General features: G+C 34.1%; 1 protein-coding gene across 1 annotated transcript in view; it reads right to left on the bottom strand.

Moving 5' to 3' along the window:
* The window catches only part of erbb3a (erb-b2 receptor tyrosine kinase 3a), a 40,827-nt gene extending 25,134 nt beyond the window's left edge, over positions 1-15,693 (bottom strand). The window contains exons 1-4 of the mRNA XM_073851825.1: positions 15,127-15,693; positions 2,297-2,448; positions 1,689-1,875; positions 1,573-1,644 (exon numbers count right to left, since the gene is read on the bottom strand). Of these exons, the coding sequence (XP_073707926.1) occupies positions 1,573-1,644; positions 1,689-1,875; positions 2,297-2,448; positions 15,127-15,229 (514 nt within the window). The 5' untranslated portion in view covers positions 15,230-15,693. The remainder of the gene's footprint in view (positions 1-1,572; positions 1,645-1,688; positions 1,876-2,296; positions 2,449-15,126) is intronic.

Raw genomic sequence — 15,693 nt, 5'->3', positions numbered from 1 at the left:
GTCCTCTACTCTCAGAAAAAAAGAAAGTTAAATATACAGTAGAAGTCAAAAGTTTACGTACACTTGATTCTTAATACTGTGTTGTTACCTGAATGATCCACAGCTGTGTTTTTTTTTTTTTTTTTGGTTTAGTGATAATTAATCAAGAGTCCCTTGTTTGTCCTGAACAGTTAAACTGCCCGCTGTTCTTCAGAAAAACCCTAAGGTCACACAAATTCTTTGGTATTTCAGGATTTTTGTGTATTTGAACCCTTTCCAACAATGACTGAATAATTTTGTGGACTGAGGACAACTGAGGGACTCATATGCATCTATTACAGAAGGTTTAAACTTTTTGAATTTGAAGATCAGTGTGAATTTATTTTGTCTTCAGTGAAACATGTAAGTATCTTCTATAGCTTCTGAAGGGCAGTACTAAAAAAAAAAAAAAAGATATTTGGCCAAAAATTAAGAAAAATTGACACATCTTCATTCTGTTCAAAAGTTTTCACCCTCTGGCTTTTTTCCTTCTGGAGCATCAGTGAGTGTTTGAACCTTCTGTAATATAGTCCCTCAATTGTCCTCAGTGTGAAAAGATGGATCTCAAAATCATACAGTCATTGATGGAAATGGTTCAAATACACAAAAATGCTGAAAAACTAAAGAATTTGTGGGATTTTTCTGAAGAACAGCAGGCAGTTTAACTGTTCAATACAAACAAGGGACTCATGAACAACTATCACTAAACAAAAAAAAAACAGCTGTGGATCATTCAGATAACAACAGCATTAAGAATCAAGTGAATGTAAACTTTTGAACAGGGTCATTTTTATAAATTCAGCTATTATTTTCTCTTGTGGACTATATGTAAACATATTTTATGTGAAATATCTTTTTCAGGTCAGTACTAAATAAAACTGCATTTTGTATAATCCTTCTTATTTTAGTAAAATAATTAACATTTAGCAGATTCTGCAAGGTGTATGTAAACTTTTGACCCCAACTGTATAAATGGTGTTTCACCAAGTAAAAGTCGATGCCAAAATATAGGGCATTGTGCATGTATGCTAAAGTTTTGTTAGGTGATTGTAAGGGTTTAAGTTCAAGCACAAATACCAATATTCATGCGAAGAGATCATCATAATCAAACATTACTAATAAAGAAACAGTACATACTGTGTTCAGATTTTAATATACCCAGCTTTCATATTGATTCCTCACACTGAGTCCCAATGGACTTACTAAGAGGTTAAAGGAAGGGCAGTGAAAAAAATGACAAACACGTTCATTGATTCACACACTCGGAGACACACAATGGAAAGACAAAACTACACGGATTGAATTTCACATTAGATGTGTCGTGTTTGCCGAAGCAGGTCGGGACATGCTCGCGTCTAACTGTAGTATCTAAAGTCAATCTCCTGGAATTTATCATGAGGAATAATATAATACACCATTTTTCTTCAAGCTATAAGGCAGTGACAAGCATGTGTCTGTCCAAGTTTGGCTTCACGATGAGATAATGCTCATTTGTGGTTGAATTCCTTTAATAAACCCCACACACATAAATCTTTTTTCTGTCCGTTGACTCACTCTTCCACACCACACCCTCCAGAGAGTCTGGTTTCCATAGCAACTGCGTGGGCGTTTTGACAGAACGTGTTTCTGTGGGTGAGAATGTGTCACCTGTCACGTATGTGTGAGCGCACCTGTCAAATGCGTGAGGCCCAACTCCTTTAGTCCGTACACTCCATCTTTCTGATAGTTGACGAGGATGGCGAGAGCGAAGCGATCTTCGTACAGAGACGTCCCTCGGATGACTCGCAGCTGTTCCAGAGGTAGACGTCGGAACTGGTTTATGGCGATGAGGATGTAGCCCGTTACCTCACGGATAGACTGTGAAGAGGGGTTGGGTTACACATTCATAAAATGAAACATAATAGACATACAGATTCAGACATGATCAGCCTACAAAAGATGAATCTGGTTGGACTGCTGTGAACTCATGCACACTTGTGGCCTGATCTCCTGTTACATAGTTCACCCAAAAATGAAATTTCACTCTTATGTTGTTCCAAACCTGTTAGACCTTCGTTCATCTTCAGAACACACATTAAGATATTTTTGATGAAATCCAAGAGCTGACTACATACACAACAATGCAACTGAAATGTTCCCAAGCCCAGAAACGTAGTAAGGACATTGTTAAAATAGTCCATGTGGCATCAGTGGTTCAACCGTAATTTTTAGAACAACATGAGGGTAAGTAATCAGTTTTGGGTGAACTATTCCTTTAAATCCTACAAATGTTGTTTACCTGTAGGAATGAGAAATCGCGGTTGTGCTCCATCTGTGTGATCTCCAGGTTTCCTATGACAATCTTGCAGCCCGTGTACATCTCCTTCATGAGCTTGTACTGGACCTCAGAGCTTCCTGTGACACTCAGCGAGTTCTGTGTGCCTGTGCATACTGTAAAACAGAGAGAAAGAGTGAATTTATCATAGCAAAAACAAATGAGAGATCATTTAAATGTTGGGATTTTTTTTTTTGCTCTAACAATTTTACTAGATTTGATCAAGAATCTAGTAAAATTGTGAAATGTTATTATAATTTTAAATAACTGTTTTTTTATTTTAATATATTTTAAAATGTAATTTATTTCTGTGATGCAAAGCTGATTTTTTTGCATCATTACTCCAGTCTTTAGTGTCACATGATCCTTCAGAAACCATTCTAATATGCTGATTTGCTGCTCAAGAAACATTTATTATTATTATTATTATTATCAATGTTGAAAACAATGTGCTGCCTAATATTTTTGTGGATACTATGATACATTATTTAAAACAGAAATCTTTTTAACACTATAAATGTCTTTATAATTACTTTTCATCAATTTAATGCAACCTTGCTGAATGAAACTATTAAATTCTTTCCAAAAACAAAAAAATAAAACCTTTCTGTCCCTAAACTTTTGAACAGTAATGTATATAATACAGTTCTATTAAAAATAAATATACATGTTCAAATATAATATGACATATTAGTCACTGTTTTCCGCTGATATTTAAGATTTCATCCCTATTTATATATTTATGTTTAAAAAAAGCCTTGTAATTAGTGGGATAATGGGATACTGGTCATTATTTACAGACTGAATGCACATTATGTCTTATTTAATGAATTTAACTTTGAATAGTGAGATTTTAAATGTTTTAAAACAAGTCTCTTCTGCTCACCAAGCCTGCATTTATGTGATCAAAAGTACAGCAAAAACAGTAAAAAATGTAATTATTTTTACTATTTAAAATAACTGTTTTCTATTTGAATATATTTTAAAATGTAATTTATTTCTGTGATTGCAAAGCTACATTTTCAGCATCATTACTCCAGTCCAGTCTTTAGTGTCACATGATCCTTCAGAAATCATTCTATTATGCTGTTTAGCTGTTCAAGAAACATTTATTATTATTATAATGTTACGTAAGATTTCTATTTCAGAAAAATGCTGTTCTTCTGAACAGCATCAGAGAAACCTGAAAAAAATTCTACTCAGTTGTTTTCAACATAATAATAATGCTACGTGTTTTTTGAGCAGCAAATCAATTATTTATTAATCAATTATCAAATATTAGAATAATTTCTGAAGAATCATGTGACTGCAGTAATGATGCAAAAATTCAGCTTTGAAATCACAGGAATAAATTACATTTTAAAATGCATTCAAATAGAAAACAGTTATTCTAAATTGTAAAACTATTTCTAAATGTAACTGTTTTTGTATTTTAGATCAAATAAATGCAGGCTTGGTGAACAGAAGAGACGTCTTTAAAAACATTAAAAAACCTTACTGTTCAAAAACTTTTGACAGGTAGTGTTTAAATTAAGAAGCCTTGTAATTGATCAAATAATTGTATGATCTCAGCTAATATTTAGTATTACTATTTCTTGTCTATTTATATATTTATGTAGTAAGAAGTTTGTAATTACAAGGATAATGAACAGAAATGGTATATTATCCCAAAAATAACTTGACAGGGGTCATTATTTACAATAATAGCCGAATGATTTTCACATTATGTCCTATTTAAAGCAAAATAAATCTCAAAATGAGCATCAGCGGTTGTTTTTCTTGCATTCTTGCTCATATAATGACATCAGGAAGGCATACTAAAAGGTAAAAGAAGACTAGAGGGAGTATGAGGTGAAGCTGTTTTGCATTTCAAATGTTGCCCTTGGTTCAAGTCTGCCACGGTCAAAACAAGTCATTAGGGTGGGTGTCTAGTAAAAATATTCCCATTAATACTTAGAAATGCCCTCAGGAGCCTTTACAGATTTTAAAGAAAATCAGAGTTCTTCTGAGAAAATGGTCAATGCATTTATGATCCATTAGGGTCAGAAAGCAGGATAAATAGAGCTTGTAAGATTATAGAATCACATACACATAATGGCAGGTATGTAGAAGTGTTTCTGTCCTTATAAATAAAGAACTGAAAAGCACAGACACGTACTGATAAAGCACACACGCATATTGTAAAATGTTAACAGCATTACAGAGTCCAACAAATGGGTCTAAATGTCTCTTGCGAAAGACAAACAGGCGTTCGGTCCAGCCACACAGGTGTGGTGTGTTGATCAGACATCGTGTTGATATGCTTTTCAGAACGAATTCTTGAAGGTCCAGGCCGTATTTAGAAACCTTTTAGTTCTTATCAAACTTCTCCTTTGGTAAACGCAGGGAAGGCTCAACACAGACACAGTGCAAACACAGATCACCTAGTATTTTTGATATACTATAGGTTTATAGGTTTTGAATTAGATTTGATTCTATATTTTCACTTTCATTTGAGTTAGTTTTATTAATTGCGTTGTCTGTTTTTGTCTTTTTTTGTTTAGTTTTACTTACTTTAATACTTCAAGTTAAACTAACTCAAAAAGAGAAATTAAGGGGAGACACTGCAGGCATCTGTCAAGTTTGAGATTTTTGAGCTCAAGATGTGTTTTTTCAGACTAGTGGAACGAAAACACCCAAAAGACACTGCTAAGTGTTTCTTTTATAGCACTTTATCTATTTGTGTCAATAGATTTCAATTACAATACATATTTTTAAAAGCCGTTTTCTCAAAATGAGTTTTTTCTCCTACACTGAGCCATAAATCTCCACTTCAGTAGCACTTCCACACACCAAACTTTACATTTTTATTCCTGTCTATATTCTGAAGGGTTTTTTTTACAGAGGGATTTGTTCATATATAATTTGCTTGATTTTATACAACATTTTATTCCCCCAAAATGGTAAAAAAAAAAAATACACTGTTTTCTGTCTGTTCTAAGTTTTTTAGACAAAATGACAAAATGAGATACCCAAAATTCCCTCTGTAAAAACATTTGACTAACATGTCAAAAAAAATTAAACAAGAATTTTGAAACTGACTTCATCCAGTGTTAGATTTTTGTACTAGAAATGTATGCAAATTAGTGCATATTTCATTAAATAATGCCTCTTTTAAATATTTAAACCTAACATTTTAGAAAACTTGTAATACAAAAAATGTCCGCAATTATCAAAGTAATCAATCAACTTGGTAAGTAAAGTGATAAATATTCTGTTTTTTTTTACCCTATTCGCCTGCAGTGTGTCACCTTAAATAAAATAAGGTTGAGTTTTTTCTTATTAATATTTAGTGTTATTTTAATTATCTTTTTTTTTCATGGTTTTAGTTTTAGTTATAGAAAACTAAAAAGACCCCAGTAATCACACTAAACCCAATAAAGTCTGCAATCAAATCTCTGAGATTTCAAAATGAAACATAACATTTGAGCTATATTTAGATTACTTTTAATTCATTTAACTCTATACACATGCTGTATGCAAGCACATGCCTCATTTATTAAATTTAGGCTAAACCTAAAGAAAGTTGCTACATGAAACACAACTGCAAGATTATGTTATGAAATAGCAACCTCTGAGCATTGCAATTGTATTGTAGGTTTAAGTTCACAGAAGCGATTAAATGGAAGCAGCAACACTGCATTCCACCTGTAATGTTCCTAAGAACAGAAGCCCTAAAACAAACAACCGCAAGTCAAAAAACATCTCATAACTCCCCCTGTAAAAAATAAGTTCACATAATTGTTCTGTGTGCACTTGTTGTTTACTTCAAATATTAAAAGCATTTGATTTGAAAAACTGTACTTGCAGAAAATATTATATTAATAAAATAAAAGGCTGCTTAAGCGTAAAGTACACACTACACCATATTTCCATATAGAGAAACAAACAATGTCCTGAACGAATATTACCAGCACATTTCCTGTCAGATTTACAGACATTTCCCTAAAACATTTCCCTAAAACACAACACAAGGTAAAGCACCCAGGCTATTAACACAATAGATTGGGCCCGTACTTTCACAGACTTTTCTTAGAGGGTACTGTATAACATACTCAAGTATACTTTTAAAATTATATGAAACATTTTATGTTAAAGTACATTTTAAATCATTATGTTGTAATAAACTTTTAGCATGCTTTAAGGAACTAAGGAGGGGGGGGGGTTAAACTTTTTGAATTTGAAGATCAGGGTAAATTTAACCTATTTTGTCTTCTGGGAAACATCTTCTGAAGCTTCTGAAGGGCAGTACTAAATAAAATAAAAATTATATTTAGGCAAAATAAGAAAAATGTACACTTCTTCATACTGTCCAAAAGTTTTCACCCCCTGCTCTTAATGCATCGTTTTTCCTTCTGAAGCATCAACGAGCGTTTGAACCTTCTGTAATAGTTGCATATGAGTCTCTCAGTGTGAAAAGATGGATCTCAAAATCATACAGTCATTGTTGGAAAGGGTTCAAATACACAAAAATGCTTAAAAAAAACAAAGAATTTGTGGGACCTGATGGATTTTTCTGAAGAACAGCAGGCAGTTTATCTGTTCAGGACAAACGGAACTCATGAACAACTATCACTAAACAAAAAAAAAAAACAGTTGTGGATCATTCAGGTAACAACACAGTATTAAGAATCAAGCGTATGTAAACTTTTGAACAGGGTCATTTTTTATAAATTCAACTATTATTTTCTCTTGTGGACTATATGTAAACGTCTTTTATGTGAAATATCTTATTCAGGTCAGTACTAAATAAAAAAAACAACATGCATTTTCTATGATCCCTCTTGTTTTGGTAAAACAATTACCATTTTACAGATTCTACAAGGTGTAAAGTACTCTTTTGAGAGTACTAAAGTATGCTTTTTCCACAAAAATCCTTATCATAGTGACAGTTTTTGCCTTTTTGTAAATGTGCGCCAAATGCATGTCTTAGATGTTGCACCTTATGAATTCTGTCTTTAAGGTGCCGCGTTAAAAGAAAAAAGAAAATGTTCAACCAAAAATGAAAATGTATTTCTTCTACTGAACTCTCTCTCACACACAATAGATACTCTCACACAATATATTCTAAAAAAAAGTGATTTAAGTTTTTGGTCCCCATTGACTTACATAGTATTTTTCCCCATACCATTTAGTTCACATTCTTTAAAATATCTTTTATGCTCAACAAAAGAAAGTCACTCACATATTTGAAATGACATGAGGGTAAGTAAATTACAAAATTTTAATGTTTGAGTGAACTATCCCTCTAAAAAAAAGTCTATCCAATTTAAAAAAAAAAGTTTGTTCATACTTTAAACGCATGAATGTGTTAATATGAACAGCCCTCAGTCTGTTCACTCAAGTGAGCAATGCTTCATGATACAATGCTTCTATTCAACCAAAGCGCGAAAACAAGTGTAGGAACCCGCCAAACGCTCACAAAATACACACGCTAGGCTCAACTAACAGGTTCACATCACAGGTACGAGAAAAACAAAAGCCAGGGGAGGTCTAAAGCCACACACAACAGACACAGCTTAGCTGCCTCGTAAACAGAAACTTGGCCACGGTCACAAAGAGATTAGCCAAACCTGACAGATTGGTTCTCACGAGCATAAACACACATAAATCTACACATTAATGTCTTAATAATTTATTGTCATTAAAGGGTCAGCTAACACACAACAGATTGGCATGCACACACATAGAAACCATGCCTAGCTTAATGACTTTGTTTTGCACCTAAAAGCCACTTAAAGTTACAGGTCACTCCTGTTCCTCGGGCAAAGTAGGAATTATTTGGATTTATCAGACACATGTTTGTGTATGTGACTATGTGTGTATGTATTCCGGGATGCCGCATTACTCACACAAAAAACACAGTAAATGACTGTAAAGGATAATATTTCCTGGTGTTGCTAATTTTTGAATCACTGAAATGATTAAATGTAAAAGATGTTTTGCTAAAACACTGTGGCATTCATTTAATATCTTATAATGAAAGGTTCAATAGGTTCCACAAAAGGAGTTTTTTTTACATTTGGGCCTAAACGTTCACTGTTCACTCAAATGATCCTTTGACGTAAATCAAGAATTTGGCAGTGCTCAAATCTGAGTATTTCCATAAATGAATGTACAATGAATGTGGAGGCGACAGCAGAAACAGAGAGGCTACACACAGCGTGATTGTGAATCTATTCAACACTCCTGGAGGAGCGGCCTTGAGTATGCGTGTGGGAGCCTTCAACACACACTTTACTACTCATACTGACGTCTTCAAATCCACTCAGAACACTTCACAACAATGCCAAAAGGTCGACAACTGCCGTAATCTTCACAGGACATTTGACACATATCTTTTTGTATGACTCAAGTGCAATGGTCATCTGATAAGTAGGCATTCACATGTTGCATATTAGTAAAATAAGCCATGTACCATATTAATATCTAATGAAAATGGTTAGCACAGGTGTGCCTGAGTACATTCTTTCAAAAAAGTTTTGTAGAGCCAACATTATATGATATTCAGTCACACTTTTCACTATAACATTCTGTTTCGGTTCTTTGTATGTGTATCGTAGCAGCTCATTGTGAAAGAGCAGGACAATGGCAGTCTGTCATCATTTAGTACATCCTGTACACCAGACACATTCAAACATTATTCCTTTAGCTAGATAAACATGTTACAATATGACATTGGCAAACATAAAAAAGCCTTCCAGAATGAATAATGTAATATTATACTGATTCCAGGAGAAGTACTTCAAGGCATTAAAAGGAGTCCTATTATGCACCTTTTTACAATATGTAATATAAGTCTCAGATGTCTCCAGAATGTGTTGGTGAAGTTTCAGCTCAAAATACCCCACAGATTATTTTGAAAAGGCTTATTTTGAGAGGAAGCAGAAACACGCTGTTTTCATGCATGTTTTTTTTTAAATGCAAATGAGCTGCTGCTCCCCGCCCCTTTTTCCAGAATAGAGCTGTGCTTTTACATACCTATCTCAGATACTTTGCCAAAAAACATGTGTTTTGGTTTTGATTATCATGTCTATCAAGCTGAAATCATGCGTTTTAAACCATATTAGTTTAAACTTCTGATATAAGGTTTTCTGAGCGCACACAGAAAGCGGCTTAAAGGATTAGTTCACTTTCATAACAACAATGTACAGATAATTTACTCACCCCCTTGTCATCCAAGATGTTCATGTCTTTCTTTCCTCAGTCGTAAAGAAGTTGTGTTTTTTTGAGGAAAACATTTCAGGATTTCTCTCTTTATAATGGATATGGATGGCGCCCCGAAGTTTGAACTTCCGAAATGCAGTTTAAATGCAGCTTCAAAAGGCTCTAAACGATCCCAGCCGAGGAGGAAGGGTCTTATCTAGCAAAACGATCGGTTATTTTCGAAACAAATTGACAATTTATATACTTTTTAACCTCAAATGCTCGTCTTGTCTCATCTCTGCGCAGCACATGCAAACTCAGTGTGATTGAGGTAAATACAGTTAGGGTACGTCTAAAAACTCCCATCTCGTTTATGTCTTCAATGTCAAAATCGTCCTTTAATGCTGCTTTTACCTTTTTTTGTAAAGGGAGTTTGAGTTTCTTTGTATGTTCACTTTGTAAACACTATGTCAGTACTTTTGCAGCGATCTAAAATGATTTTGAAGTTAGGGAAGAAAACGAGATGGGAGTTTTTAGACGTACCCTAAATGTATTAATCTGAATCACACAGACTTCGCATGCGCTGCGCAGAGATGAGACAAGACGAGCATTTGAGGTTAAAAAGTATATAAATTGTCAATTTGTTTCAAAAATAACCGATCGTTTCGCTAGATAAGACCCTTCCTCCTCGACTGGGAACGTTTAGAGCCTTTTGAAGCTGCATTTAAAGTGCATTTAAACTGCATTTCGGAAGTTCAAACTTCGGGGCACCATCCATATCCATCATAAAGAGAGAAACCCTGAAATGTTTTCCTCAAAAAAAACATAATTTCTTTACAACTGAGGAAAGAAAGACATGAACATCTTGGATGACAAGGGGGTGAGTACATTATCTGTGCATTGTTGTTATGAAAGTGAACTAATCCTTTAACTAAGTTCTCTTTTATGTCTTATTGCGCTTAAACTATCAAATGCACAAAAGCTAATGTTAAAAACACAAAAACAGTTACAAAAACACTTGGTTATGTCTGTGAAGATAAACAGCTGGGAAAGAAATCGCATTATATTAGATCTGTTTGGCAGTGGCGTAATATACAGTAAATAAATCAATAAATGCACTGCTCTCTTGTCTCCTCTGAGGCTAGTTTTCTGTGTTCGTCTGTGCAGCCAAAAACATAACAAGTTAGCATGCTTTGATCTAACTTTTGCCATGGTGTTAGAACTGGTACTCCGTTGTTGCTTAAGAAAGCAAAGTGGTGGCGCCGCGGGTGGAAATGTGCAGATTAAGGGGTGGTAATATTAAAAATGAAAATTCTGTCATTATTTATGTCTTGGGATATTCATGAATAAATAACAATTGCACAGATTTTTAACGAGTCGGCGCTGGTTGCACATACTCAGATTTTTTAGAATCACACTTACACTTACTTGAACTGGATGATTTTACAACACATATTTCATTTGTCATGTGACTCCCAGCAATGAGGTGCATATTTATGCATAAGTCTGTTGTGTTCAGGACAACTTGAAAGACTGGAAGTATCTGATCTTCAGTTGTTTACTGTATGATGCCCAAGTTTTCTCAGTAACAATTTATAAATCACTATGTTAATTTCTATTCTGAAGGGTTGTGTAGCATATTTTAGCCCTCATGTCACTCTAAACAATTCTTCCATGAGACACAATAGGTTTTTAAATAAAAGCTGAAGTTGTTATTCACTGATAATCATCCCCTCCATTGAGCTGTTAGACCAAAACACTGAGTCACAAGGAACAAGAATCATTTCAGTGTGATTCATAAAGTGCAATCTGTGCGAATTATGAATCGAATCTAACCAATTCGTTGAAAAAATCTGATTCAAAAGAATGATGATCAATTCATGAATCGGACATTGTTTTTTTCTCAACCTTTCAAGTACGCACTAAGAAGAGCTGGGATGGAGATACTCCATCAAGATTTCACTAAATAACAAATTAAATTTCAGTCTGTAGGCTTTAGAAGACTTGGAATATAGTGCATGGGTTGTATGGGCTACTTTTATGAAATGATACTGATTATGATAATAAAAACCCCATTTAACATTTTTGAGATTACATGACATTTGTGACCCTGGACCACAAAACCAGTCTTAAGTAGCACAGGTATATTTGTAGCAATAGCCAAAAATACATTTGTATGGGTCGAAATTATCGATTTTTCTAAAAGTGCCAAAAATCATTAGATTATTAGATATACAAAATATTTTTTTTATATTTCCTACCGTAAATATATCAAAACTTAATTTTTGTTTAGTAATATGAATTGCTAAGAACTTAATTTGGACATCTTTAAAAGCGATTTTCTCAATATTCAGATTTTTTTGCATTCTCAGATTCCAGATTTCAAATAGTTGTATCTCGACTAAATATGGTCCTATCCTAACAAACCATACATCAATGGAAAGCTTATATATTTAGCTTTCAGATACAGTTTCTCAATTCTCAATTTCAAAAAAATGACCCATATGACTGGTTTTATGGTCCTGTGTCACATTTGGATAAAAGAGTACTGATTCAGAAAGGACTACATCAGATTTTAAAACATTTGCTTTCTGCACTACAAGCCTTAAATATACGCAAAATGAGAAAGTTAAGATCAGTGATGAATTTCTGGGTATTAACAGTATTTATTGTTCATCTAGATGCTATTGCCTCACAATAGTTATTTACAACATAAATACAAAGTTACGTCATGAAACTCTAGATGGTGCAGACTGATAAGTTCTAACTCATCTGATATAATCACATCATTACAGCAACCATTTTAGTTGCATAAACAACCAATGAGCTTGCTGCTTAACATTCAAATACTTTGCTAATGCTCGCTGTAGCAATTGCAGCACGCTTCAGAAACCCTCCACCTTCCCCAGCTCCACCTGTATAGATCTGCTATAGGTTAATTTCATATATGTTTTATAGCAGTACATGCTTACAACTAGGGCTGTCACAATTCCTTGATTCAATTTGAGTACTCGATTATAAAAAAAAAATCCTTGATTGCATTTTTCCTGTGTCAAGTAATCGGCAAAATCCCGGAAATGACACATTCCAGGGACACGTGTTCAACGAAATGCATTTGTTAGAGCGTTTTCTACGGCTGCATGATATATTAAACCCATGTACAAATTATAAAGCATAATACTAGTGTGAATTCACCATTATTTACATGCGTGTAGATTACGTACATGCATCTCAGAGTGGCTCCATTCACAGTAAATGCTGCTCCACACAAACAGTTATTTACATGTGTGGAAATATTGCTGTGAGTTTGGGTTGATTATAATGTTCATCTGAGAATGCAACATGTGCCAATTAATCAGATTCAGATTTGAAAGGTAAATCGTTTATAAACCACGCAACACAGGAGAATACATCAGTATCTTTCTCAATATGCTAAGTGTTCATTGCACTTTTAAAATAAAAGCTCAAACCCTAACTCTGAGTTTACATGTTTTGATGTCCACATATTCAAGAAATTACTGTGGCTGTAGCATTTCTGTCCTATAGAAATAGCCAAATATTAAAGATTAAGTGGATATTTGAATTAAATTGATGTAAATTGTTGTTTAGTCAATATCAAATAAGGATTAGATATAAATTAGAAAGTATAAAAACAATCGTCAGGTCATTGGCGCCCTTTGCAGGGATTTTTTATAATGCATAATGTACAGTTGTTCTATTGTTTGTAATACATTATGTATTTTCACAGTTTTGTTGAATAAAACCATATGATTACTTGCTTTTGATACTTTATTTGAACCAATTATTATCAGTGTTGAGGGTAACACATTACAAGTAATGCAAGTCACATAATAATATTACTTTTTTGCAAGTAGCTAGTAAAGTAACACATTACTTTTTAATTGACAAGAGTTACAAAGTTTCAAATAAGTAATGTATTTATGTATTTAATTTTGTTAACCAATGTCTTTGCTGCCGACCTTCGATGATCTAATTCATCCATACTAATAAACAAAAATTACTCAAGATAATCTAACATTTGTTTTCCTTTTTTCATTGCTGAAAAGTTGACATTTTTTCTTCTGTGGTCTACTGTACAGACGTGAATTTACTTTTCTCTAAGCCTAAGGCTTTTGGTGTGAAAAGGCTTTTACATTTGCAAAAAATAGAACTTTCTATATTAAAAACAAACAAGCAAGCCCTGTCCAGATTTAAAAAGTAACGCAAAAGTAACGTAACACATTACTTTCTATAAAAAGTAACTAAGTAACGTAATTAGTTACTTTTTTAGGGAGTAACTTAATATTGTAATGCATTACTTTTAAAAGTAACTTTCCCCAACACTGATTATTATTGCCTCACTACTATTATATATGTATTTTAAGTAATTTTAAAGTCCATTGTTTGTTTAGGTCTATTTTAATTACCTAAAAAAAATTATATGATAATTATAATTATCCGATTACTTGATTAATCGTCAGAATAATCAACCGATTATTCGATTACCAAGATAATCGTTAGTGACAGCCCTACTCACAACAGCATATCTGTGGATGTATTGGCAGTAGCAATTCTCTGTACTTGCTCAGTTGTCATAAAAAATGCATGATTTGTAAGAGATTCTACAGCCGTATTCTGGGGGTCGCAGTCAAATATTGGTCTGAGAGATGACGTAGGATTATGCGATTATGCGTCCAGTAGGTTCATCAGTTGCCAGATCACCTGGACTCCACATCTGTTGTTGTTGTTCATACCATTGTGCTCCACCCTTCTTAGTCAACAGTACAGCAGAGGCCAAAGATCAACCAGTGCATCAAATCATATCACACTTTGTCTCTGCGTACGTGTGTGTGTGAGCCGAACTTATTGTTTTCCTTGTGTTGTGTAATGTTTTTTCATGGACACTTCCTGCATCTGATAATTCCTCATTAGCAATTACAAATTATGTGAACATACAATTTACAAAATACTCAAATTAACCGTTGATGTAACCAAATATGGTTGGAATTAACAGCAAAAACATACATTGATTGACCACTATTTTGAAAACTGGGATGCTGTTTGAATAAGGCCACTGTGTAGACAAAACCAACTAAACAAGACAAAATTCAAGCAAAAGTTAATGAAACTCAGTAGACATGAAGCAGTAAAATGCATTTGGCATCACAGGTTCCAACTCCTCTTTTTTTTTCAGAGGACAGCCGTTGAGTCAGGGAACAGGTTCGACTAAATCTACTGGTTGAGTCACTTGTTATTTGAACTGAGCACTGATTTAGTACAGGAACAAATCTCTCTTTTTACACTCGCAGTCTAAGATAAACAAACATATCTCGCTTAGACACAATGGTGCAGAAACAGGTTTTCTGAATGCAGTACTGACAGCCACCTAACTATTTTAGGATGTATATTGTTTTGCATTACATTATATATATATATATGTGCACAATATTTATATGCAAATTGCACTATTATTACTATTACACTTGCATGAAATTGTATGCAAAGTGTCAGTTTAATAAAAAAAGATTCAAATGAAAATGTGCATGTTATTCTCTTATGTATTTCCAGTAGCAGACAGGTGCATTATGTACACAGTAAAACCGATTTACCTTCAGGTTTGCCTTCCTCCGTCTGAGCGCTCGCAGGTAAACTTAGTGCGAGACACAGTGCGAGCATCTGGAGCACAGCAGCCTTCATCTTCATCTTCCTCATCCTCAAAATAATCCCAATGTAAAGTCAGTCCGTCAGTTTGAGCGGACAGTTAAATATTCATAGCGAAATAAGCGCGGAAGAGATGATGCTCCCTTCACTTCGGTCCACGTTTGACAGGAATTCTTTCTCTTTTCTTTCCGTTTTAATCAGAAATCATCCATTTAGTGTAGAGCAAACGAAAAACATATCATGTAGTCCATTTCCGTCGGTTACGAGAAGTTTATAGACTATCCTCCTGTACAGAAAATCCTTCAGTAGCCGTCAGTTCAAAGCGAACACTTTCATTTCAACAAAAATTATAATACAAATCAAAAGTCTGAGTAAAAAGCGACCAGAATACGGACGAGGTTAAAAGGTTTGTAAATATGAAAAGGCTCGAGTACGCAGGAATGTTGTCTCGAGGTTTGTTACCTGTTTACTAGTACAGGTGAACGATGCTGAACGCTGATTGGCTCTGATGAAGC

Source organism: Garra rufa, chromosome 12, assembly GCF_049309525.1.
Source record: "Garra rufa chromosome 12, GarRuf1.0, whole genome shotgun sequence".
Classification (NCBI taxonomy): Eukaryota; Metazoa; Chordata; class Actinopteri; order Cypriniformes; family Cyprinidae; genus Garra; species Garra rufa.
The sequence above is the reverse complement of the archived record's forward strand: the minus strand, read 5'-3'. Positions and strand labels throughout refer to the sequence as shown.